The sequence below is a fragment of the Pleurodeles waltl genome, chromosome 10, assembly GCF_031143425.1.
Source record: "Pleurodeles waltl isolate 20211129_DDA chromosome 10, aPleWal1.hap1.20221129, whole genome shotgun sequence".
NCBI lineage: Eukaryota > Metazoa > Chordata > Amphibia > Caudata > Salamandridae > Pleurodeles > Pleurodeles waltl.
The window spans coordinates 909691308-909717526 of NC_090449.1; the positions used below are offsets into that span (position 1 = coordinate 909691308).

At 44.9% G+C, this 26219-nt stretch overlaps 1 protein-coding gene across 1 annotated transcript in view; it reads left to right on the forward strand.

Annotated features, from left to right (window-relative positions):
• Positions 1-26219, forward strand: part of LOC138262018 (probable acyl-CoA dehydrogenase 6) — a 593995-nt gene that overhangs the window by 455475 nt on the left and 112301 nt on the right. Inside the window, exon 6 of the mRNA XM_069211670.1 lies at positions 8269-8442. Coding sequence (XP_069067771.1) covers positions 8269-8442 — 174 coding nt within the window. The remainder of the gene's footprint in view (positions 1-8268; positions 8443-26219) is intronic.

The window sequence follows — 26219 nt, forward strand, 5'->3', positions numbered from 1 at the left end:
GGAGGCCGGAGTTCCACTTGAGACAAAAAGCGTCTGCAACCGAGTGCCGCCTTGCAAACTCCAACGCGCAAAATAGCTGACATTGCGCGTTCTCTGCGGAGACGAACAGATCTAACCAATGCTCTCCCCACTTGAGAAAGAGACCTTGTGCCACCTCCGGATGGAGATGCCATTCGTGATCGACAGTACGTTGGCGGCTGAGTTCGTCTGCTCTGGCGTTGAGAGAGCCCGCCAGGTGTTGAACCATCATGGTAATGCTCTGATGTTCCAGCCATGTCCAGAGGCGTAGGGCCTCCTGACAAGGGGTCCAGGACCCTACCCCGCCTTGTTTGTTGGAGTACCACATGGCGGTAGTGTTGTCTGTGAACACCTGCACTACTTTCCCTGTGAAAGAGGGAAGGAATGCTTTTAACGCAAGTCTGATCGCTCGGAGCTCCAGCAACTTTATGTTGAGTCCCAACTCTGCCGAAAAAGGGTCAGAATCCAACCTCGTGCGCATGGGGCCCACCGAAACCAATGGCCTCGTCGGCTGATGCCGCTCCGACTCAGTCGTCTGGAATGAGAATCTGGTAGACGCCAGGAGCGTCGCTAAACGACCCGGCACCGGGGAGGGTCTCGACTGTGACCGACGTCGTGCGGATCTGCGCACGGATCCGAAGGCAACCTCGGTGGCCAGGGCCGAAGCCGCTGGAGCGGAACCCGAAGGCCCCTAAGCCAAGCCCCTTGGCCCCGATGGCGCTGTATCGGGGTCGGCACACCCAAAGATGAGGCGCATGGCCTCGTAGAACTCCTTGAGTTGGGCGGGGGTCGCTCTGGCTCCGGGAAACTCTGGGAAGCGCGGAATCGACCCAGACTCCGAGGACGGAGGCCTAGTTCGTGGACGCTCGTCCCGCGTCGCGTCTGCCGAGCGACGGGGTTAAGTCGGAGAGCGATGGGACTTATTCGACTTCTTTTTCTTACCTTGACGCAAAGATTTAGAAGAAGACTGGGTGGTGATGGCTCTGCGACCGATCTCAAGACCTTCCTGTCAAGCGAGATCGGGATCTACGCGAAGTCGAGTGCTGGGCCGGCATTAACTTTAGGGACCGCTCCCTCAAAGCCTTCGGATACATTGCCCGGCACTCTGAGCATGACTTCGGGTCGTGGTCGCGCTCGAGGCAGCACAGGCAAATACAATGAGGGTCTGTCACTGACATCATGCAGTGGCAGTCCTCGCATGGCTTGAACCCGGTCTTCAGGGACATCCTCGATGCACCAAAGGTCGCACCAAAAAAGTTCGACAAAACAGTTGAATTCGGCTAAAAAATAGCAGAGGGTAGCTCTCTCTCGGATCAGCGTGTGACGTGGAAAGAAAAGAACTGACGTCACTGCGCAAGGGCGGCGTCTATGTTCTACTCCCGACGTCATCACGGCGACCACAATGCCTATGACGTCACCTACCGACGAGCAAGGGTATTGCTCGAAGAAAAAATCTCTGGATCCAGTCTGACGCCTGGGGGAAAATTCTAAGGTAAGGAATCTGCAACTAGAAGTCTCTATCAGATACAGAAGTCTGTTTACAGTGGTCCTACAGCCTATTTGAAGAAAGTAATCCTGTCTTGATCTACGAAAAGATAATCATGGCAGCTGTTAATAAAATTCTGAGGAAGAGTGCAATTTGTAATGACTTTGTATGTCCAAAAAAGAATTTAAAGGAAGTGGAACTTGCTCTAAAACTGAATAAACATGTTAGTTTACATTTTCTTGCCCCTTAGCCAGCTAGGGACAAAGAGATTCAAGCTCTGCGAAGGGATTGGAGAAAAATGTAATGGATAAGAACTGGGTTGATTTAAAGTTAGCAGCCCAAAAAAGAGCAGTAAAACCTTTTGGCAGCTTATTTCTAAACTTTTGGGCAGTAGAAAGAAACCAACTGCTATCCCAGTTCCACAGAATTAAAGGATTAATTATTTTGCTGTCCTGTATATGGCTAATTCTTCTATGACGAGTGGGGAGATTCTCTTCAAGTCTACCTCTTAGCTTGATCAACCTACTATTACTCCTACGGTGAAGCAGTTAGAGACATACGTAAGACGAGCAAAATTTACAGCAGCGATAGGACCTGACATAATCCCCATAATTGTTCTGCTGGGTAACCCAGAAGGTTGGAATAGACTTCTCACTCCCTTGTTTTCGTACTGTTATGCAACATGACTTATTTTTAGTTCTTAGACCAGAATTGTAGTAGTCCCTCTGCATAAAACAGACTGCCGCCTAACACTGTGTAACTATCGTCAAATTGCATTACTTGATGCAACAGGGAAAATTTTCGCATCAAGTGTCTTGGACCATCTCAAGGACTGGGCATACATGAAGGGCATCATACCACTAGTTCAATCAGGTTTTAGACTCAAGCACTCTGTGACTCACAACATTGCTATTGTGCAAACTATTACTGATAAGTATGTGATGGCTAAATCTCAGGTTGTATGCTGTATGTTTGTGAACTTTTCTACAGCCTTTGATAGGGTTGATAAACCTACCCTCTGGAAGAAACTAGTTGGACAGGGGATTCCTAGTGATCTACCAAGACTTATTGTTGGCCTTCATAGATCCACCTGGTGCAGAGTCCTAATGGGGAGAGACAAAGGGTTGACTCCAAAAAATGTTATCTCAAAATGGTCTAAAGCAGGGATGCATGTTTGCCCCACTCTTGTTCTCTTTATATTCAGGTGATCTCCCTGACTGCTTAAATAGCTTTAACAACTTTCCACCTAAAATTGCCCTTTATAATATATATATGTTTTAATATATACACATGTAGTGTTTTTTTTTTTTTTTTACCTTACTCTCATTGGCCGCATGCATAATCTGGACATGCTCTCTGAATCTCTGAATGTGCAGAGGAATACTTTTTGAAAATAAGCATTACCAAAACCAAGGTGGTACATTTTAGAGAGAAGAGACGGTACTGTCCCTTTGACTGAAAGCCAGGTTGTAGGTCGGTGGAGGTGGCCTCAATTTAAACATATTTAGAAGAGGAATTTTCCCAAACTCTAGAAAGCACTATGCACTTTACTTTTTAGGGGGCAATGCCTCTGTGCATTTAGGCCCTTTAAAAGATTATAGAATTCTTCAGGGAAAATACATTTTCAATTTATTTTAGATATTTATTAGACAAAGATACCTCCTATTCTTTCTTATGCACTTGAATACATTTCAATAAGTAGATGGTACATTTCAAATGTATTCGAAGGGAGGTTCCTTCCGAAGATAGTATCACTGATCCAAGCAATCCCAGTCCAGGCATTACTCTTAGAGTTTTCCTTTCCTAGTTTCTATTCTATATTCCGTGCTAATGTTATTAGATGGGCATATAATCTTTGTCATGCACCTAAAGGTACTTTGAGAGCTCTTTTGAAGAACGAAACTTTCAAGGATGAAATAGATGTGCATACCTTTAATATTAATCTGGAAACTGCTGTAACACACTTTCAATGTTCTATTGACCACTGCAAATGTGGACTCCAGCACAGTTAAAATGATTCTTAAAAAATGCGACAGCCAGATTGAGCTATTCACAGGACCTCACATATTGTGCCAAGTTTGAAACCTACAAATCTTATTTTAGCCTTTCTTTTAAGATGACCCAAGGATATTTGAAGCTTATGTTGTACAATTGTACTAGGTGATCTATAATTGTTACAACTGGGTATCTTGCCATTAAATAATATTGCAAAGCACTGGTCTGGCAAAAGAGTTGTTGAGAATATGTAATTTATGTAAAGGTGGAACCCAAGATATTAAGCATGTACTGTCTGTCCCTGTAAAAAAGTATTAGAAGTAAGGAAGCTTTTTAAAACCTATATGTTTTAAATATAGTGTTTAAAGCTGATGATTTGATTGATTTACCAAAATCACCTGCAACTGAATTTGTATGCCACAATTTGCACACATTTTTTAAATCATGTTTATCAATGTATTATCACCTTATTTATACAGAAACTGTTGTCTTGTGTTTTAAACGATTTTCTTATATGCTTGCATATATTGTTGATGTCTGAAGAGTTCTAAATCAATAAACATTTGGTTTGGAAGAGACTACTGTAATGGGGTAGAGGAGGCATGAGGATAGGACAGATGTAATTGGAATGGAGTAGCCTTGGTAAGTGAGCACCAGCATGAAGGCAAAGATAGACATGAGGATATTAACAACATTTCATTTGTTTCCTCTCCTTTCTTTCCTTTGAATGACCGTTCCGTAACTTCCAGCCTCTTTGGGACTCCTCTCTTAAAGAATAACCTACTCTAAGTTGCATGTCTGTCTGCCTTAATATGTATTATTGCATTTCTGCAAATGACCAATGCCTCATTAAAAAACTCCCCTCTTTAAAATCATGTCCCATGACCATAACAATACTTCATTTCCTCTAGCCTACCTAGTAACCCCACAAGCCATGTGCAAGAATTTACTCATCACTATGATCATAACTAATTCCTGCAATCTATAACAAGACTGTGGGGTAAATCCTAGAGCAGGGCATGACTGTGGGCTGTATGCAGGGAGGGCTGTATGAGGTCAAATACCTTCTTATTGAGGTCTCACTGAACTGGATTTGCTACAATAGAGAACAGAGTTCTGGAGTTCCTCCTTTGCAGTTACCCTTGGGTAGGGGCACCTCTGGCCTGGCCCAGGTACTAGAGGAGGGCTCAATTATCCCAGGGACAACCGTTTGGAAACCTGTACTTGGATGTTAACCCTTAATGCGTTTTTTGACAAGTAAACTGTCACAGTGTCAATGTTATGGACTCACCACTGGGCCTTACTGCAGGTGTCTGTGAGAGCACTTCAGTAAACTGGCCCAACAATTGTGTCTCTGCTGCTGCTCTGTCAGTGTAGGGGAGAGCAGTACTCCTTTAACAGAACCATCCTTAGTATTGTGGGATAGATCAACTGGAAGAGATTCACTTTTCTCTCTCTTCCCTCAGTGACCCTCATCATGTTCATGTTGGGCCAGTCTGAGTGGGACTTCAAATGGCTCACATGAATCACCCTGTGGGAGTGTTTAGGGGTATCAAGGTCCACCAAGTATGTAACCTCCTGCGTCTTCTCGAGCACCATGTAGAGCCCAATCTTATTTATTCCTGAAGGGCTCTGGGAGCCAAGTGTTTGTCAAGCAGCACTTTTTTGTTCGGGTTAGTATTCCATCAATGTTGCTTTTTCTTAATCCCAGGATCTGGTCCTGGCTGGCCTCCAGGTTTTTGTTGGTCATTTTCATACCTAGTGGCATTATCTACCACCGCCAAGATTAACCTGTTCCAGGAGGTGGTCTTGGGTCTAGGGCTTCAACTGTGTCAACCCCAACCCTCTCAAAAGGTGCCCCACCCCCCCATGGGTAGTGGGATCAGGAGAGGCTGGAGTTGCCTTCCTGTCTTTACACTGGCTTGCAAGGTGGTGCAGGAGTGACAGAACGTATTCACCTTTTCAAACATCTGGATCAGTAGAAGTGCTTGATCAGCTTAACTCAGGTTGTGGTCTGCACCAAATGCCCAGCCAAGGGCCAGTCTGCTTGGAATCCATTAGGTGCTAGTATAACTGAATGACAGTTACTCAAGATGTGTTACTTCATGCTCTGATTATATAGCCCATCATAAGTAGTGACTGTATTGTCTTTCATCCAGCTCTTCAGTGCTTTTACTGAGGCATCTACAGTATCAACCCAGGATTGTTGTGATTGTGTGTCCCGGAACTCCTTGGGTGTAAGCCCAACCTTCTGCTCAAGGACATCCTTCATGTGAGTGTTTGGGATAGCTACTCCCTTTTCTGGAGTCAGGAGTGTACTTGTCCCCAGTGTAGGTACTGTATCCCACAGTAAGGCACTCCTGGCTGTTGGCCAACCCTGTGCATTTTCAGTGCCCATTTGTAGGAGGCAAACCATATGGCCCTTACATCCCTCACCATAAAACTAGGCATAATAAAAAAAGGTATGACCACCCAACCCCCAGAGACACATCTCCATTGCTGCCACTGTGTTCCTTGGACCATAGGAGAACTAGGCTGGCCACCTCCTCTGCTTTTTGCAGAAGAAGCATTGCATGGGCAATAATCACTGGCAAAGCCAATAGGTCACAAAGGCAAGACCTACAGGCTTTGCCATTTCTTTTTTTCAACCCCCTAACCCTTTTCAGTACAGGAGACCCCCTTTTCCCTTTCAACCTGAGGCAGTTCAAGGTCGGCATTACCCATTCAAGAACAATTGTTTTTTAAACTAAGTCCAGGAACTGCAAAAAATTAAATAAATAAAAAATAAAATAAAAAACACCTTAAGTAAATCCTGCCCAGTTCAACCTATGTTTACAAAAAAAGGGTCATTTATGATGACTAGTTAAGTAACTAGATTAATCAGCCAATCAGGTGGTGGTAACATTAATCTGCAAACAGTTAGTGTACCATCTTAAGACAATGGGCGAACACGCATGATGCATTCTTTGAATTTAGGTACAAAATTAAATACCTCCTATACCTGAAATCCATAGGCCACTGCCTCTGTGTGTCACGTTCAGAATATTTTGTCCCAGCCTAATAGCTAATCTTGCAGATGGGGTCCGGAATTAATGGTGCAAGAGCTCTATCACCTTCCTTCCTGACACACTCATCACACCAGGGTCAGGCACCCAGGCACTTTAAATGCACTAATGCGCAGTTGCCTGGCAGCCTCAGCCAAGTTGAATGGGTTGAAGACCACACAGCTCTGAGCAGTGCTTAATTTGTAAATAAAAACGTGCCGGTGCTCAAAGCTTTCTTCGGAAACATGCAGCTGCTCCTGTTGAATGTGCGAACAAGCAACACTGAGGCAGCGTAATGCCAAAGCCATCTCTGGCCTCTTTAATCCATTTACAGCCACTCCCTGCCCCTTCAGCTCGCTCTTGCAGCTTTCTGCTTTCTCCCATTGTGACGCTTTTTTATTTTTCTCTTCCTCCGTCTTTCCCATATGTGTGTTTTGCTCACAGTAAATGCTTGAGGCAGAAAAATAAGTGCAGACCCTCAAAAATAAGTGCCTGTGCTCCGCACCAGAAACAAGCACAAATTATGCAGTAGTTCTGAGGGTGTGCCCTCATCAGACTTGCAAAACTCTAGTTTTAAGCCCAGGGATGACTGTCTATTAATGGCACCAGTCACAGATTGGCGTCGGGTCAGCAGCTGCCAGTGACCTCCTTCCTGTCTGTGAAGAGTTTGGGAAGGTGGTCCTCTCACTGGTTGACCCATGAGAACCGCGGTTACTGAGAGGAGGTGGTATCTTTCGTATAGCCTTACCTCATGAAGCTGCCAGCAATCTCCAAAACCTTTTCCCTTCCCGCTGTCACCGCCGCAGTCCAGTAAGTGTTTGTTGAATGTTGGGGTGCGTGTGTTTCTGTATGGATGGATGTGCGTGTGCTGTGAACGGGTGTGTGTGCACGTGTATGTGCTTGTGAACAGTGGGTATTTGTGCATGAGCTTGTGAGCGAGTGTGCACGCGGATTCGAGTCTGTGTGTCCGCTTGTAAGTGGGTGGGTGAATGTGCAGGTGTGTGCCCGCACCACTGCTCTTCCGCATTAATCGTATTTTATTTTTCTAACTCAAATGAAGGATACCGCAAACGAACGAACTGTTTTGTAAACTCTTTTTACTAGTATTTCGCAGCCAGGTGACGAATCTTGTTGAAAACACACATTATTGTGTTTATGGGTACATTTTGATGGAATAAGGTGATAGGTGTCAATATTACACACCCACTATTTTTTCCAGTTATAGTTCATATTTGGTAAATTTTATGGCACATGTGAGTGATGAATTCCGAGTTCTGCGTGGTTAGAATGGCATAGTTGGCTACGATCTCAAACTTCCCTACTGTGAGTTTGAATGAGTAGAGAGGCCTGTAGGCGACCCCTATCAAATGACTTAGTAACCCTTGATGCAAGTGAGGATCTTCTTGTTGAACTAGCTTTTTTCAACAATTCCTGTTTTGAAAAAGTCACAGTACTGTTGATAGCAATGTGAAAATCACGTATAAGTATACATTTCTACTATGTTTCAGCGTTTTCTGGGAATTGGTTCCACACGACACCATAAGCAGTAGGTACCATTCTAATTAACGTGACGGTGAATAAAGAATCAAATCGTTGGCGAAAACATATCAAAAAGTGCTACCACTTAAACGGTTCAGTGAGAAACAGTGGAGTTTTAAAATGTGCTTATTTTCTGTTATTTGGCTGATGTTTAATTATGAACGTTGTGCTTTTTTTCTGTCACAGGTATTCACATTGCTAAGAAAATAGACAAGATGGGTTTGAGATCATCAGACACGGCTCAGATCTTCTTTGACAACGTCAGGGTTCCCTGCAATTACGTTATTGGGGAAGAAGGCATGGGCTTCACTTACCAGATGTTGCAATTCCAAGAGGAGCGTATGTGGGGTGCTGCTAGCGGTAAGGCATCTACCCATTCTATTACTACATAGCACTATGCTCAAAGAGCCACTTGAATTTATTTCCTGCTATAAACTGATTCACAGCCCCCTTGTCCATTCCGTGAATAAGTGATCGATTGAAATTTAATTAAAATGCAAAGATGGTATGTATGTAGAGTATACAACAACTCAGTGATACTAACAGCTCTCATTACTTGATTGACGAACTTCTGGAATGACATTTAGAGTAATAGTTATTTTACGAGGAAATAAGATTGCAATGTGGAAAGAAAGGCAATGCGGTACTTCTAATCCTACATATTTTCAGAATCTTGAAAATGCCTCTTAATGCTTCTGTTAATTTTTAACGTAGAAATCAGGTCATATTTTTTCATTGATAATTATGCTGATTCATTTGTGCTTTAAGGAAAAAGGTAAATTATGCAGTATATGAAAGATTACGTTAATTTTTAATTTTATAATTTTCAAGTTAAACCAAACAAGTGATGTGAGAAATATGATTATTATGGCCTGTGGACCGAGAAGCGCATTACCCCTGTGGGGGCTTTCAGTAGCCTAATAGTCTGGCTGCTGAGCTCATGGTTTTTTAACGTATGTGCTCATTGCTATTTTGTTAGCTGCATTTTAATTAAATAACTGCCATGTAGCCTGCGTGGCATGCAGCAGCCAACCATGCTTGAGAGACCAGCGCACACACTTCACAAACCACTACTGGGTCCGTATTGTGGTATTACTTGCTTAAACACTTCAGTAGCTAATCAGATTGGTTGCAGTACAGCTCTCTAATGCCTTAATAATGGTAGGTAGCGGTGTCCCTGTTTGAGCATCGGGGCGCATTTAACATGATTTAATGGGTTCAGACCAGAGCAGTGCCTCCATGTTGCAGATAATGGGTTGCCCCTTGGGTAGACACAAATTCGCAGCTGGGTAAAGTGCATTAGCCAAAGGTGGAGTGGCAATTGGAAGCTAGCACAAGCGGCACTTGTTCTTCACTTTAAAGTGACCATACTTGTCTGTAGGGTGATTACTGCAGGGGTTCATAGGATCCTCTTCTCCACCCTGCAGGGATCGCTCTGACTGCTGGCTGCCTCTCTGTGCACAGTCAGTGCGAGTCCTGACTGCCTCTTTACCCCTGGTCCCATGTCCATAATAGAGTAAATGCGCAGAGGCAAAGTGTTTCGCTCATTTGATGGTGCTGCATGTGCGCCAGTGATATCCGTCTTACATAAGGGGACGTGAAACTGTCTGCATACATCAAGGTATCAAGGTGAAAGTCCACCTTGGAGCAGTTAATTAAAATAAAAATATGTCCAAATGTAGCCTTTGGACTCTCCTCAATATATATATATATATATATATTTATTTTTAAACGCCAAGCTGGAAAGGGCAAGTCTTTCGCTATTTGTACAGCAAAATATTTAAGCGTAGGATTGGCACAGTGCCATCCTTGCCGAGCGGTAAAATGACAAAAGCCTTTCACCACTCCAGGCACAGCCTTACAGATTTGGATTGGTATATTTCCATTCCAGCCAGCCTGAAGTGAGCAAAAGTAACCCCTGACACGTGTTTTGCTATTATAGCTCATCAGAGAGGTTTAGCTTTGTCAAGACACAAGGGAGCACCCATCATAAGTCAAAACAGAACCCTTTCAGGGTTAGAGTGATGCATAAATTATGCAATAAAGAAAAGAGAACACTGGGTAGCTCCCATGTCCGGGTGAAGAGCAGCTCCAGTAAGAAGCACCCTGCAGTATCAGCAACAATTTAGATTTGCTCACCTCAAATGTTTGTTTTTCTAGCAATGATTTTAAGAATAGGGTTAGCACAGCGCCATCCACACCGAGCTAGAAAGGGACAAAGTCTTTTGCAATTAGTACAGCCAAATCTTTAGGCACGCGATTGGCACATTACCATCCTTGCCGAGCTGTAAAATTACAAATGCCTTTCACCACTCCAGGCATAGTATTACAGCTTTGGATTGGTATAATACCATCCAAGCCAACCTGGAATGAGCAAAAGCAACCCGACACATGTTTCACTATCATTGTAGCTCATCAGAGAGGTTTCACTTTGTCCAGATAAAAAGAGCATCCAGTATAATAAAAAAAAAACCTTTCAGGGTTAGAGTGTGCATACATTATGTAAAAAGGAAGACAGCACTCTGGTTAGCTCCCAAGTTTAGGTGGAGAACTATAATAGCAAAACATGCATCAGGGGTTGCTTTTGCTCATTCCAGGTTGGCTTGGATGGTATTCTACAAATCCAAAGCTGTGATACTGTGCCTGGAGAGGTGAACAGCTTTGGTCGATGTACAGCTCAGCAAGGATGGCACTGCACCAATCCTATGCTTGAAGATTTTCCTGTACAAATGGCAAAAGACGTAGTCCCTTTCTAGCTTGTTGTGGATGGCACTGTGCTAATCCTGTGCTTAAAACATTTCCTAGAAAACAGACATTTAAGTTCAGCAAATCTAGAGTGTCGCTGGTGGTGCAGGGTGCTCTTTACTGAAGCTGCTCTTCACCTAAACTTTGGAACTACCCAGAGTTCTCACTTCTTTTGTGCATAATGTATGCATCACTGTAACCCTAAAAGGGTTTTGTTTTGATAGATACATGTGTGTGGGTGTAGGGGAGAGCAACAAGGGACATGTGGTGTGGAGTAACTCAGTGCTGCTGAGAAGCAATAGGGTTAGCATGTAGGGGAGAAATTTTGAGTTTTTATAAAGTCAGATTGTTAACAGTAGGATAAAAAATGCAATAGCTGTGGGCTGGAGTGATCTAAACAGGGGATGGGAGCTGAGGGAAGTAGCAGCACACAAGGGAAAGATCAGAAATATACTTGTACTCTCATGAAGTGCTTAATGAAAACAATAAACAGTAGTTCCCTGAGTGCAATCAGTGAAAGAGTACAATTAATCTAATCAAAACATAGCAAAGAAGAAAAGCTCCAGAGGCAAAACAAAGAATAGAGAAGCAAGCATTAAAATAAGAAGCAGTGAAATGAGATTGTCAAGAAAGTAATCCAATGAACAGGGAGGGACTGACCCGCCACCCTCTGTATACATAGTTCAAGTTTTCGAAACAAATGATTTGCAAGGCCCTGGAAGGCATCATAGAGGAGGGGAGAGTATGGCCTTTGTGACTGACAGGCGTTCATAACACTGTTCAAAGTGCTGCAGGCCGATCTAAAATTTGCTGCACTTCAACCTTTCAAAAAACATTGAGTTACGCAAGTATAAAACACTGTTAAGTAAACAGTGGCAAGTGACTGTGTACTAAAGCACAAACCCTGTAAGATAAGTCCTGGTGTGATGTTTTTTAAAATTTTAAATTACTGCTCCCAAATTAAAAAAAATATCTATGCCCAAGGGTAGCAACATTAGAAACTTGTGCCTATGAAAGCTAATTATACTGATATCTGTGGGGGGGGGCTCTAAGGTGTGGGAGAAAAGTCTATTGAGGATAGGGCTGGGGAGCTAGGACCTCTCCGGTTCATGGGATGGCATGATACTGTAACGAAACATCCTATAAAACCCTGCACAAGGGGAGTAATGTTGGAATGATACTTCCTTTAGATTTGTAGTAGCTACTGTCCTTTTTTCTGGTCTTCATACAAAAGAAATACCTGCGGCAGAAAGTGGGCTGATCGAGTCCTTCTGGTGTGTGGCTGTCATGGCTCACATGTCAGTGAAGTGCACACTCCTGTTTCACAGGTTTATCATGCTGTTCAGCAACTTTCACCTGTGGACTTGGTGAAAGGGGGATGTTGTTGAGGGTGTACCTGGGCTCACAGGCGCACCGACTATGATAAGGATGGAGAGTAAGCCAAAAGGGGACGAGTCTGAGAAAATAATTCCTCTAGCTGAAGATGGTGGTCTCTGCAGACTAGCTTGGGCACACTTTAATTGTTAACTGAGGGCTGATCCAATCATTCTGTGATACTTGCCAGGTTAATTGCTTGTTCACTAATAATTTTGGCACTGATTGAAAAACCAATACGAAATTTGTCAGTCTGCTGCCATGGTACGACCAGTACTAGTATCTCAAGTTTCATGAAGACCCATCAAGAGGGGGATCATTTTTTTAAAAGCTCTGTTTGGCTAAGATTGGTGTCATTTGATAGACCTGAATGAAACCTTAAGGATCCATAGCTTTGTTTTAGGTGCTAGCGGTCTTCAAAATGTAGGGAAAGATTGTGAATCTATGCCAAACTTGTGAGCAATAGAAAAACTTTTTTATCTCCACTGTTGAACTTTGCCTTAGACCCGGCCAGGCGCCTAGAGGCTACTGTGTCTAACTGAAGATTGTGTGTCAGATCGGTTGGGTGGGACTTTGGTCTCGGTGCACTAAGTATCCACAGGCCAGGTGCTGCATTTGGAGCCTGGGTGTGGCTGGTCAGGACCCAAACATCCCTGTGCCCAGGGTGTGCAGTGCACACCTGAAGCCCATTAGCAGCTTGTTTGGGTGGATTGGCGGCTAGCTGTAGGATGCACATAACTTATCTTATAGACTTTTAGCCACAGATTCCTTACCTTAAAATATTCTCAAATGTCAAACTGGATTCGGAGACTTTTCGAGCAGTACCTCTCTGCGCCGGTAGGTGGCATCTCACAAGTGGCAAATGACATGCCCGGTACCTATATAGGCACCAACCAGTGCACTGACATCAATTATTTTCTTTCCACGCCAGTCAGCGAAGATCTTAAGAGAGCTACCTCCAGTCACTTTTGACAGACCTTGTTTTGACATTTTGTCAAAGCTCTTTTTCAATACTTCGTCTCACAGTGTGTCTCTCAAGAAACCAGTAGGGTTTAAGCCCTGGGGCTTCTGTCACAGACAGATGTCTGTGGCAGACTTCCATCAAGTATGTCTTTGGTGTTTGAAAACAGACCATGACTCCTAGAATTGAGAGGAATGCTCCACCATTAATCCGAAGATGCAAAGGGAGCGCTCCTTTAAGCTCTTTGTTGTCCGACGCCAGTCATGTCTATTGTCAAGATGGGGCCACTCACCTGAAAAGCAGGATGTCTGCAGGGGCAGTGGTATACCCCCGACCTCCTGGAACACCTCTCGGCACTTCCTGGTGGACACAGAAACCCCGGCAGGTGTCCTAAAAGGAAAAGGGGAGTGGAAGAGAAAGAGACAAAACACCGCCACTTCTTGCCGGTCCAGCCAGGCACCCTCTATCTTCAGGGAGCAGGTCGTTGTTGACAGAGCGATAGTAGAGATAGTGCACTCAGCTTCCTTGAAACTGAATCCCTCTTTCTGATATGGGCACAGGAGCGGTAGAACAACACCGGGGTGCTCCAGCACTTTTCTTTGATAATAATGACTGTTGGCACAATTACTAACACTGCATTACCAAAAACCCAAACTGAGTACCATAACAATAACTACTGCATCACTAGGGCTGGCTTCACAGAGATTCACTGTTGCACACTACAATTAGAACTGTGGTTGCACTTCTCATGCACAAGAAAGACAAATAAGGGCATTAATTATATCACATATAACTTTCCTGCATGCATAGGGTTAAACAAAAAGGAACAAAAACAATCCAAGAAATACAAATGTTCACTTTGGGTTTAAACTGTTAGGGTGGCACAGTTTTGTTTGGTTTCAATGTGTGTGTGAAAAACCCTTCAAAAGCAAAGCCCTCAAACCTTAAACACAGGCATGAATGACACAATTTAAATCCAAGATTTATGCTGTTAGAGAAAGAAAAGTCACATAAATGCTCTTTTAAAATTGCACTGTCACGTTTTGTAGTCCTTGAGTCAAGCAGATTTCCTGAAGCACATTTAGGCATGTAACTACAATAATAATGCAGAATGTTCAGAAATGCATTTGACTCATCAAGAAAAGCACTCTGCCAAAATCCGAGGTCTGAAATACACCAGCTGTTCTAGGAAAGCGCAGCACTCAAAGAACAAACTCCCTGGAGAATACTAGTCACTTAGCTGCAGTCTTTTCCGGAGTGCTGGAGGAATGCCAAGAAGAGAGTTGCCTCAAAAGTCCTGAATACGAGGATGACAGCAGGGGCTGGACTGCCAAATAAGATGCTGAGATCAGGAAGCAAAACAAAGCCAAGCAGGGAGGCATGCTTCACTCTGCTATTTATAGCCAATCAGGAAAGCAGTTGAGTTTCCACATGTTGACACCCAATTAGAAGCACATGTCTACACCTGCTCACATTAGCAAACAAGCATGGACAAAACCAATTGTGTAACACAGCACATTATGTTTACTTAGAAACATTAAGGTTTAACCAAGAACATAGATATGATTTAACCCTAATCCCTGGGGATGCTGACAGATAACTCGGGAGGCACCTTGGGGATTCCTGACAACTATGATGCTTCAGGTCCCAGTCACGCAAAAGTTTCTAGGCTCATTGCAGGTTCGTTCCAGGCACTCGTCTTCGAAGTGGTCGGGTAAGTTCCACAAAAATCAACGAAGTCGAAGGGCTGTTCTCCTTCACCGCTTCCCTTCAAGTCATTGGTTGAGGCATTGAAACAATGTTACTTAAGCCCCCACTCCCACGTGGAGCCTGCCTCCTCTGGGTTTTCATTCCTCCCTGAGTTTCCTGGAGCTGGAGCAACTCCCGCCCAACTCTGAGTTTTATGAGGCCTTGCATCTCATGTTTAGGCAGGCTAACCCCTTCAGAGCACCTTCAGGCCCCATGGGTTCGGCAGATGCCCCCAGTGGATTCCTGCCGGTCCGCCCTCAGCGCTAGGCAGACCCCTTGGATCTGGTGTTAGCTCCAGAATGGCACCTACTGTGACTGTCCGCAGAACCCATTCCAGCAACGTTGTTCCTGCTGCTGCTGACACCCCACAGTGGCCATGACTCGTCATACATGACCCAGTATGGAGCTGGGTCGGCTACACCGACTCCGGCACCAGCTGGAACTAGACCATCCATATCGTAGCCAGTGACTCCTTTCTTTGGCAGGCTTGAAGAGAAGTGTGATTGGTGGGATCTCAGGATCCATATGACTACAATCCCCTTGACGAGACACTGGTATGAGGAACTGGCAGATGGCAGTTCTCTGAACACATCACTAGACAGTGGACTTGTTTCTCCTTCTAGTGTGACTACAGAGGAAGGGGCCTCTTTTTCTATGGTGGTGCACCAGGTGGCTGAGATCCTGGACATTCAGCTGCTCTCAGTGTCAGTCAAAGCAAATGGTTTAACAAAAGAGCTTCATCCGGGGATACCATCAGAATTCCTTCTTTCTTTTAATGAAGCCCTCAGTGTTGTCCTGCTCTAGACCTGGATCAATCCCTGAATAGGGAGCCTGAGCACAGGACCATTGCACGCCTCCATTGTCCCACTTCTCGCCTCCATTGTCCCACTCCCAGGGACCCAGCTTTCCTCAGTCAATACTCGCTACCGTAAGACTGGTTGTCCAGGCCTCCATCTCCAAGGTTAACGTGTTCCCTACCACTCCACTGGATTGGAAATGCAGGGGGCTGGATACCTTTGGCAAGAGGATATTCGCTTACACCAGCAAAGCACTGTGATCAGTGAACACTCTATGCCTTTTGGGCTGACACACCTACACAGTTTGGGATTTGGCTGCGTATGTGCTGGCCATGGTCTTGTAAGAGGCCCAAGCCATACTGTCACAGGCTATTTCAGATGGAAGAGATGCGCAAAGTTCACTATTGGTTTTCGACTGGACACAACAGACTCACTAGGCAAAGCGATTACATCATCAGTGGCACTCAGTCACCACACCTGGTTGAGGCCCACTGGCTTTTCAGGGAATATCTAGGGATCCCTCATGGACATGCCCTTCAATATCACTCCCCTCTTTGGCTGTAAGGCAGGTTTAGCACTGCAGTGCTTTAAGGACAGCCTACCGAATGACAGGTCCTTGGGCCTCCCCATGGCAACCCACCCTGCCAGCACCTTCCTGCCTTTCTCCCCTTCCGTGGCTACAGAAAGGTCTACCAGCCACGTCCATTCCCAGACAGCCACCAAGGCAACAGGTCCCCCAGTCCTTTCATAGTCATAGTTCCCATACGTTCCGTGGGACAACCAACTAGAGGTTGACCCAGTCCACCAGCCCCTGCAACCTTCATGCCCAGCTGCAGCCTCCAAACCCTCTCAGTTTGCCCTCGTACCATCAGATCAACCCATTTGGTGTCAGGATTCTCTGTCACCTGCCCCACTGAAAGTCCATAACATCAGACACATGGGTACTTCAGGTCGTTCAGCAGGATTACTTCATTCCAGTTCTGGAAACTCCCCCACCCATGCTACACTCTTACAATTGGCTGACGAAGGACCACCTCTCCTTGCTATGTCAGTGTAAGAAATTGTGTTGTTGGCTGACTGAGTTGTGAGCCCTGGCCAAGCAGCAGCCTCCATTCTTTTCGGGTAAGGTACAAGCAACCCAAAATAAACCTGTGCTTAACCTCCTGGTAGTTTGGCACAGAGAAGTCAGGCTTAACTTAGAGGCAGTGTGTACATTATTTGTGCAACACGTCAAACAGTAACACAGTGAAAATACACCACAAAAGGAGGCCACAACAACGTTGGAAAGAAGAAAGAGAAGAATTTAATAACTGGATTTTTGTTGTTCTGGTCTTGTTTTAGTTATTGGAACTGGAAATATTGAATTTTAAAGTTTTTAAGGAAAATATTGCCAAAAGGTTTAAAGGGCAACTCTGGGTATCTGGTTGTGCCAGACCGGGACAGAGTCAAAAGTTCAGGTTGGCTGAAATGGTGTGCAGGCCAGCTACAGGGACCCAGTTAGGTTTGCTGAACAAAAGTTCCTTCGATCCGGGTTTGTCGAGCGTTGCTTAGATCTTCGCCGAAGATACGTTGTACATGCCGAGTCAATGCACTAGTTCCGAGATGCGGTGAGACTGTTGTGCGAAGTCCTGGTGTGACAACATTGAGGATCCTGTGGACTGGGCTTGCAATACAAAGTCCGGTGTCAGGGATGCGCTGTGCAGTTTGGGTGATGCGTTGGCGATGTGGGCTGCTCCAGTGATGCAAGTCTTTGCGACGGGTCTAATCCACGCAGTAGCAGCGATGCGTTGGTTCATGTTGTGCAGCAGAGGAGAGGCATCAGTTCTACTGAATTCACAAGCTGGCAGAGCACCCTATCCCAATTTCAAGTGTCTAGGACTGAGGTTGCACCACTTGGCAGGGCAGGCTCACAGATGGTAGAGTGTAGGTGCAGATACAAGGTTGTTGGAAGCATGTTAAATCCCAGAGGCTTCAGATCAGGAGGTCAACCAACTAGCCCGCTGAGTCACTCTAGGTTCTGGGTTAAAGAAATAAAGGTCCAGTTCTTCTCACACAGGCAAGAGGGCAGTAGGTCAGCACAGCAAAGTAGGAGTCCAGCAGCGTGACAGTCCTTCAGTGGTACAGCAGTCCTTCTTCCTGGCAGATTATCCACAGGTTCAGAAGTGTATGGAAGTGTTGGTGACAGGTCCATCTTTTATGCCCTTGTGCCCTGGTTCTGGAAGGTGCGAGAAGCGTCTTGTCAGTCGCTTTGAAGTGCAATGAACTCCCTGCCTTTCCTGCCCTGTCTTGAACTTGCTGGAGTGACAATGCAGTGTTGTTAGGCCCTTTGTGTGTGGACAAGACACACCCTATTCAGGTGTAAGTGAAGCTGTGTTAGCTCCTCCCTCCCATCCTGCCTGTGATGGCCCATCAAGTCACACCTAAGCTCCAATAGTGTGTGCCTGTCTAGGAGGGATACACAAAGCCCACCTGCCAACTACACCTGTTCATGTGACCAGTGACAGACTTCAGGCACCAAGGCCCTCATGTTGGTGGTGTCACCACCACCAACAGGCTGGCGGTATGTACCACCACATTATGAGTGTGGCTGGTTGGCAACTGCCAACCCACCACCTCTCCACTCATTCCACCATGGCACTATGAACCTTCAGGCCGGAGATGTACATCTCCAACCCGGCAGTCGACATAACACCGCCAGCGGCATTAGGAACCGGCCTACCTCCATGGTTTTCGCGGCAGTAGCAAAGCCACGAAAACCATGGCGGTAGGGAATCCTTTCCCTGTCACTGGTAGATATACCCCCCGCAGCAAGCACCTAATCCTCCTACCGACCCGATCCAAACACTAACCCCCATCCATTCACGTACACCCCCACCTCCCATGCACGCACTCGTAGACACACTCACAACACCCATTCATGCACACGCAGACACGCACCCACCACACAACTTACCCAACCCCAACAGCCATACATGCATACAGCCACACACACACCACCCCCACCCCCCTACAGTCACATCGCCCCATACCCTCCTCCCCGCATACATGCACACACATGCCCCACGCATACACCCATTCACCTACCCTTTCATACACTCATTCACTCACACTCATCCATACACACATTCACTCATACATACTCACGCATTCAGGCATGCATTCACACAGACATGCAGACATGAACTCACTTCAACGTTAATACATGCCTTCACTCATGCACATACAACCATACATACACCACAACACTCACATTCACACATGTGCATACACACATTCATACACACAAGCAGGCACCACACACAACACCCTCCACCCTCCCGCCCCCCTCCCCAGTCAGACACCCGCCTTACCTTGTCCGGCGAGGAGGTTGTTCGGCAGGGAAGGGACGTTGCTACCACCAGCACCGCCAGCAAAACACCGCCAGACTGTATTAATAGCCATGATACGGCTGGCAACATTCTACTGGCAGGGCGGTGCTGGTTATAGCAGCGCCAGAACACCACCGACCGCCAGCCTGGATACTGCCTGATTTCCGCTCAAAGTGTGGCGGAAATCTGGCAGTATCCATAATATAGGGACAGATGTTCGCCTCCGCGGCGGTATGTTGCCAGCCGTCACCGCGGTGGTAGGCGGCAAATACCGCCGAAGTCATAATGACTGCCCAAATGTCTAAGGCAAGAAAATGCCATCTTTCTAAAAGTGGTATTTTCAGTATTGCAATTAAACATCCAACTTCACCATAAGTTGAGATTTTAAATTGTGAATTCAGAGCCACCATGCTTGAAGTAGTTAGCTCTTCCCATTTAGAAATTAAACTTATAAAATGTAAAACGAGAACCTTAATGTTACCCTGTGGGAGAGACAGGCATTGCAGTAGAAAAAACGAATTTAGTTTTTCACCACAAGGACATGTAAAACTTAAATGTACATTTCCTTCATTTTAAATACATTGCAGCTTGCCCTCTGGGCTGTCCAAGGCCTACACTAGGGGTGATGTATATGTACTAAAAAGAAAGGGTTGGGCCTGGTAAGGTATTTATTTTGCCAGGTTGAAATGACAGTTTAACCTGTACACAGGCTCTGCAATGGCAGGCCTGAGACATGATTAAAGAGCTACTTAATTGGACACAACCATTGCTGCAGGCCCACTAGTAGCATTTAATTTACAGGCCCTGGGTACACATAGTGCCACTTTACTATGGACTTATAAGTAAATCAGTAAATTAAATATGTCAACTGGGGATAAACCAGTATTGCCGCGTTTAATGGAGAAAGCACTTTAGTACTTTAGCAGTAGTAAAGTATGCAGAGCCTTAATACTGGCAAAAACAAAGTCTGAAAAATTGGAGAAGGAAGACAAAAAGTTTGGGTAAGACCACGTTAAGGCTAACAAGTCTAGCAGTCAAAACGTATAGGCTCATTTGGCCAAATGAGCCCTCAAGAGGGTGCTGACATCAGAAATAGGTAGTTTAGTGGCTGATATGTTGGTCTTGGGACGTCTGGGAGAGTTGGAGATCCGAGTCTTCTGATCGCCAGTCAGAGTCTCAGCTCAACATCAACTTGCTGGAGTTGAGAGTGATACAACTGGCATTGAATCCCTTTCTGTATTGTGTCAAGGGAAGGCTGGGTCAGGTGTTCATGAACAATATAACTGCTATGTGGTACTGCAACCTTCATGGCAGGGTGGGATTGTGTACCCTGTGTCAAGAGGCACTGCGTCTCTGGGTTTGTCTGGAATGTCAGGGCATTTTCCTGGTGGTTCAACATCTGGTGGGCTCTGAACACCACAGCAGGTGAATAGGCTAGCTGAATACAAAAAAGTGAAGGATGGAATGCTTGAATTAATCTCAGTCACTGGATATTACTCCTGCTGCATCCTAATTCTTCATTATTTTGCACACCATGTCACCTCAGTTTGGATGCTGCAATATGCAAATTAGTCTTGATCCTGCTCCAGTCAGAACAGTACAGCCCAAATATGCCAAGCCAGGTCCTTCTTGAACTGGAATACAAGCAACCCAGGACCGATTTCGCTTAAGTTATGGGATCATGAGCCGGGTACTGCATGATCCAGCGACAGTGTACACAGGACTTATGTCTGGGCATACCTCTCCTTTTAGGGTGGCACAGTATAGAATGCAAAAAAGTGATGGATATAAAGCTTGAATAAATCTCAGCCACTGGTAATTTCTCGGACCACATCCCAATGCTCTGTTATTTTGCCCACCATAGCACCTCATTTTGAACCCAACTATATGCAAATAGCTTTAACCCTACTCCATTCAGAACAGTCTAGCCTGAACTGCTGAGTCTGGCCCTTCCTTAACCAGAACACAAGCAACCTAGCCAATCACAAATTGTGGCTCCTTCATCTGGAGGTGGTGCAACGCCAGCACCCTCACTGATCACGAATTGCGGCTCCATCTGGATGTGGTGCAGTGTCTTTTTAGAGACTGGGGAGACCTTTAGTTATATCTATTCGCCACGGCTGAGAATAAAAAATGTTCCCACCTCTGCCTTCTGGGGTTTCTAAGGTGACTCTCGCTCTGAGATGCTTTTGTCTTGAGTGGGGCTCAGGCCTTCGGTGCACCTTTCTGCTAATACCACTCCTGCCCAGAGTTTTCAAGGTGATCTGGAATAACTAGGTTCAAATAATTCTTGTGGCTCTGGATTGGGCATGGAGAGTATGGTATCCCAAACTCCTGAGCATGAGCATAGTCCCTCAGATCATGCTGCCTCTTTGAGAGGGTCACCTGTCGCAACAGCAGGACAGGATCCTGCACCCAAACCTGTGCACACTTCGCCTTCCTGCTTGGAGATTGAGCAGTGGCAGTTAAATTTGACCTTCCTCTGGAAGTCTGTGATGTCATTCTGGCAACCAGGCATCCCACAAGATGATATACACCTTCTGTTGGGACAAATGTGTGGCTTGGTGTGCTTCCAAATATGAAATCCCTCCCCTCCCCCTTCATCCTTGTCTTAGGTCTTATTATTTGTTCACTCACTGGCCCGGCAAGACTGTTGTGGGCACTGTTAAAGGTCATCTTTCAGCCTTATAGGCTTTTTTGCGATTGCCAAGTACATGTTGTGACTCGGTTTTTAAAGGACTCCAACACATTTTCCCTCCAAAACCTTTTGTCATGCCCCAGTGGAACCTAAATCTGGTTATAACCATTCTAATGTGTGGGCCCTTTGGACACCGCTGCGGACCCGAACAATGTAACCTACCAGCGTGCAGATGTACTGCTCGAGAAATTTCAGGATTTAGTCTGACACCTGGGAAATATTGTAAGGTAAGGAATCTGTGGCTAGATAGTCTCTTAACAGATAAGGTGTTACAGACGGTAAGTAACTTGTTCATTTGTGTGAGATGGGTTTGACTGTAACATAGATCATAAAAAATGGATAAGCTCACGACCTCACCCATGATACCAAAGATTGGTAATTTCTAGACTGAAAATTGTAGAAATGTGTCTTCTGTTGAGTGTTTAACGGCAAATATACACGGATATTGATATATCTCTCCATAAATATCAGAATAGCTCAAGCTATTTAGAAAGGAACCTAAGACACCACTTCAGAAAACATTACTTCTCTTCACAGTAGGAACAATCCACTGCATGCTTTTCTTCAGCTTCATGAGTAAACATGAATTGTACTGTTCTGAGCTCCGCTGTTCTCTATCTAGGGTTGGGCTTCACAACTACAAGTCCATATATGCATACATAGGTACAAGGGTTAGATCTGAGCAGTGAGATCAAATCTTTAAACAAAGCTTGTGAGCAAGGGACAGGTTTTCTGCTATGAAGTGATTGCATCTTGGGACCTGTCAAGCAGCAAATGGCGATTTCTCCTTTTAGACTGTGCTATGGTATTAACGTACAATTTACCCGTGCACTGTGGCAATACATGTAAATAGAGTCTAATTCGTATACCTGTTGTAATAACACGTTTCTTTGGCCACATTTATTTTTACTGGCACGACAGGAGTATTTTCTAAATGTACTTTTTTTCCTTTTGATTCCTCGGCTTCATACATGATGATTTATTTTTAAGATGGAAGCAGCAAAGCTTCTACACGTTTCTTGTGGAATGTAGAGATTTGTATATAAATATGATGTTGCAGTGAGAAGCCTGCAAGTGTCTATTGTATGTGTGCCTGTTAGTCTGCTGAGCCATGCTGCATGAGGAAGATGATCATAAGGCATCGACCATTAAATAAGAATACTATCCACATAGCAGTCCTGTGTAGCTCATTAGAGGTGTGATCTCATGCATATGTTTTACTTGTAACACTCTGGAGTCAGTTTGATGCAGTCAGTTTTCCTTCTAAACGTCTGGGGGATTTGCAGTACATATGGAGAAGATATCCTAGGAGCCCGAGTTCCACGATCTAAATCTAGATAATGCATAGAATTCACCTTTACCCGGGTGCGCCGGCGCTGACTGGACCAGGGTGTCGCCTCACCATGAATCTGCTGCCCCGAACTTGTCATTTTCTTACCTTGACCTCTCCGTATTCTTTATTGGAAAGCCAAAATTCAATGGAAATTATTCTTGCACTAAACCAATTGACAAAAGAGTCTTTTAGTTCTGACTTCAGTTATCTTTGTTGAACAATGCTGGCTTTTATCTCTGTTGTTTCAGAAGCGTTTGGGTTTGTGATGGATCAATATTATTCTTTTGTAGGAACACAATCGTTTTTGCAGCATGACCTCTTTTCAACACTCTCCTGAATGATGTAAATAACCGCACACGTTTATGCCTGATAAAATAGAGCTGCGAAAAAATCGGATGACTTGTGCGCAACCCCTACCGTATCCACTTTATTCCAGTGCCTCGGAAGCAAGAATGTAATAATTGTGGTACCCCTTTGTTTGTTATTTTAGTTGGCAATTTCCTAATGTGACGAATCTAAAAAAAATAGTCCTCTCCTATTAATCTTGGACGTACTTGTCTGGGCTCTGTTCAGCTGCTGGGTCCTGGTATAACGATGCTAAATGCATTGTCGCTTCAGAGCTAGAGTTGTGTCTCCCAAATACTGTGAGGCTTCGGCAACTTATTCATGATACACGCATCCAATACTGATATCCACTAGCTGTCAATACAGCTTATTTTCTAGTCGAGAGTTTTGAGTAGGAGCTAATATACTAACTCTTAAATATTATTGAAACTCGCATCATTCTGGAAGAGTTACTTGCACTTTCATTTCAATAAAATGAAAGTTTTGTCCCCATGAGACTTTAGAGAATAACTTTAGTTCCTGATGTATAAAGATAGGACGGATGGCTTGATTCATGTATGTCCGTCTGTAGTCTTCAACGATGTGGTTCCTGCTTAGACACTGACTCTGGCTCCCTCTTTTCTTCCCCTGCACGAAAGCAGGCCTTGACCGAAAACGGGCACACAGTACTCAAAGCCACCAGACATCTTATTAGGTATACTGCTTTGATCTTGTTTTTAGGGTCAAGCCTACGAGTGCCTGCCCTTGTGCATGCGTCTCGTATGCAAGACGCTGTTGTGCTTAGTAAAGGGATTAGAGAGCCCGTCAGTCGCTCACCGTTTGTTGGTTTGCATGGGACTCTTCTTTACAGCCTCGTAATTCGTCAGTGCACGCCTGGCATCACTTCTGTTTCGGTGTGTGGAGCATGGATCATGCACTAATGGATGCAACTTAGTGCCCGTCCGCTGCTCCCGACATGATTGAGGTACTACTTGTTGTTTTTAACTTCGAGCACCCCACAAACAGAAGGCTTGTTTGAATAGTTAACAACACTGTTCGCTGTGCTTTCCCCAGCCCGCCTCTGTCTAAAGGAGATCTCACTCAGGAGCTCTTGCGGCCTTGGGCTGTCGTAGCTCTTGGCAGTCACGTGGGTCACATGAGGACTTGACTGAGGGTGTGTCATACCTGCCTAGCCTTTGAAAATCCACAGTGTGAATCCTGTGTGTAGTGAAAAAACGAGTAATGGAGTAATTAGTCATGGAGTAATGAGTAATGGATACATGAAGCGACTTATTTATCGCAAAAATCGTTTCGATGCGCTATCATTCATCTATACTTTTAGATAGCATCAACCACCACCACACTCAAACACACGTTATCCGCCCTGTTATAGAATAGTGAAGGAGGAGAAAGGAATATGCAAAATGGATGTGCTCCATCACCCTCATTAGTTTTGGAGACCAGCCAAAGACTGGTAGATGTGTACAATAGCATACCAAAGATACCATGGGCCCTGGTGCAAGCAAGTAAACAACTTGTTTGATTGATGGTGGGGTACTAAAATACAGCAATTCTCAGTGTTAAATGGGCTATTCAGGGGTCTGAGCCCCTGTTCTACTGTACCCGCTGCACCATTACTAGCTACACCACTGGACTTTAATTGCCAGCTTCCCAGTTTTGGACTGTCTCAGGGACTGCCTTGTACACATACACCTTGCCTTACCTCTGCTCTGTACCTCTGTCATCTGCCTTTCAATCACATTCGTGCTCTATTTACTTTTAGTGTCATCTTTACCCAGTGGCCCATGGACTATGTGCCAATACTTCCAGCCATGGACCTCTTCTGTGTAAGTATCCTACCAGCATTATTGGTGCATCCTGGACTACGTAGTAAAGACACGACTAAATTGCACTTTATTTTGGCAAAAACATATATGTATTAATTGCGTTGTTTAAAGTGCGTTTTTGATCATTTGATGCAGGTTTCAGTCAAGGTCAGCACTTTTTCTGTCTGCCCCTTCCAAATCAAGTATGTTTTCCATGCAACAATGCTTCACTTGGTAAATTTGTGTATTGGGGCAGCAACATTAACCACCTCAGTCTTTGACTCCTAAGTCTTCCTTTGGAGCCAGGTCACCAAATTGTTAGGGTTCCCATTGGACCCAGATCACATATTTTAATGCTTAGGGCTTCTTTGGAGCCAGGTCAATTAATACCCATTGTTAGGGTTCCCATTTAACCCAAATCACTTTATTGTTAGAGTTATTGCTCCAGTTGGATCTATGTCATCTGACAGCTACAGCTTTTCCTCCTGGTTAAACAGGACTCCTCGGGCATCCAGGACTCTTAGGGCATCCAGCACTTCCAACAGGTAAGTGTTGCCTGTTTGGGCCTGAAAACAGGTTAGTGCTAAAAACCGTGTCCACCCCAGCGTATCCGATAAACAGCCATTCACCACTACAGGGAATCCCTGCTTCTTGGATGTTGGGGATTAGCACACCTGGAAACAAAACCCCATATACAACAACAGGTTGAGGTTTGCTGTTACTGTCTCTAGGGGATAGTAAACAATGACTGTACTACCTCCTACATCAGCATAAGATGAAGTGCAGTACATCTAGTCTTGCAGATGGTCCTCCATTCTCACTCTGGTATAATCTGTGTCACCATATGATTCCTTAGAGCACTTCACTGTCTGATGTCTTGTTTTCAACGGGACAGGCATATAATGTATGAAAGGTCCTTGCAGACAATCAGAGGACACAGATATAGGCTATACCAGCACACT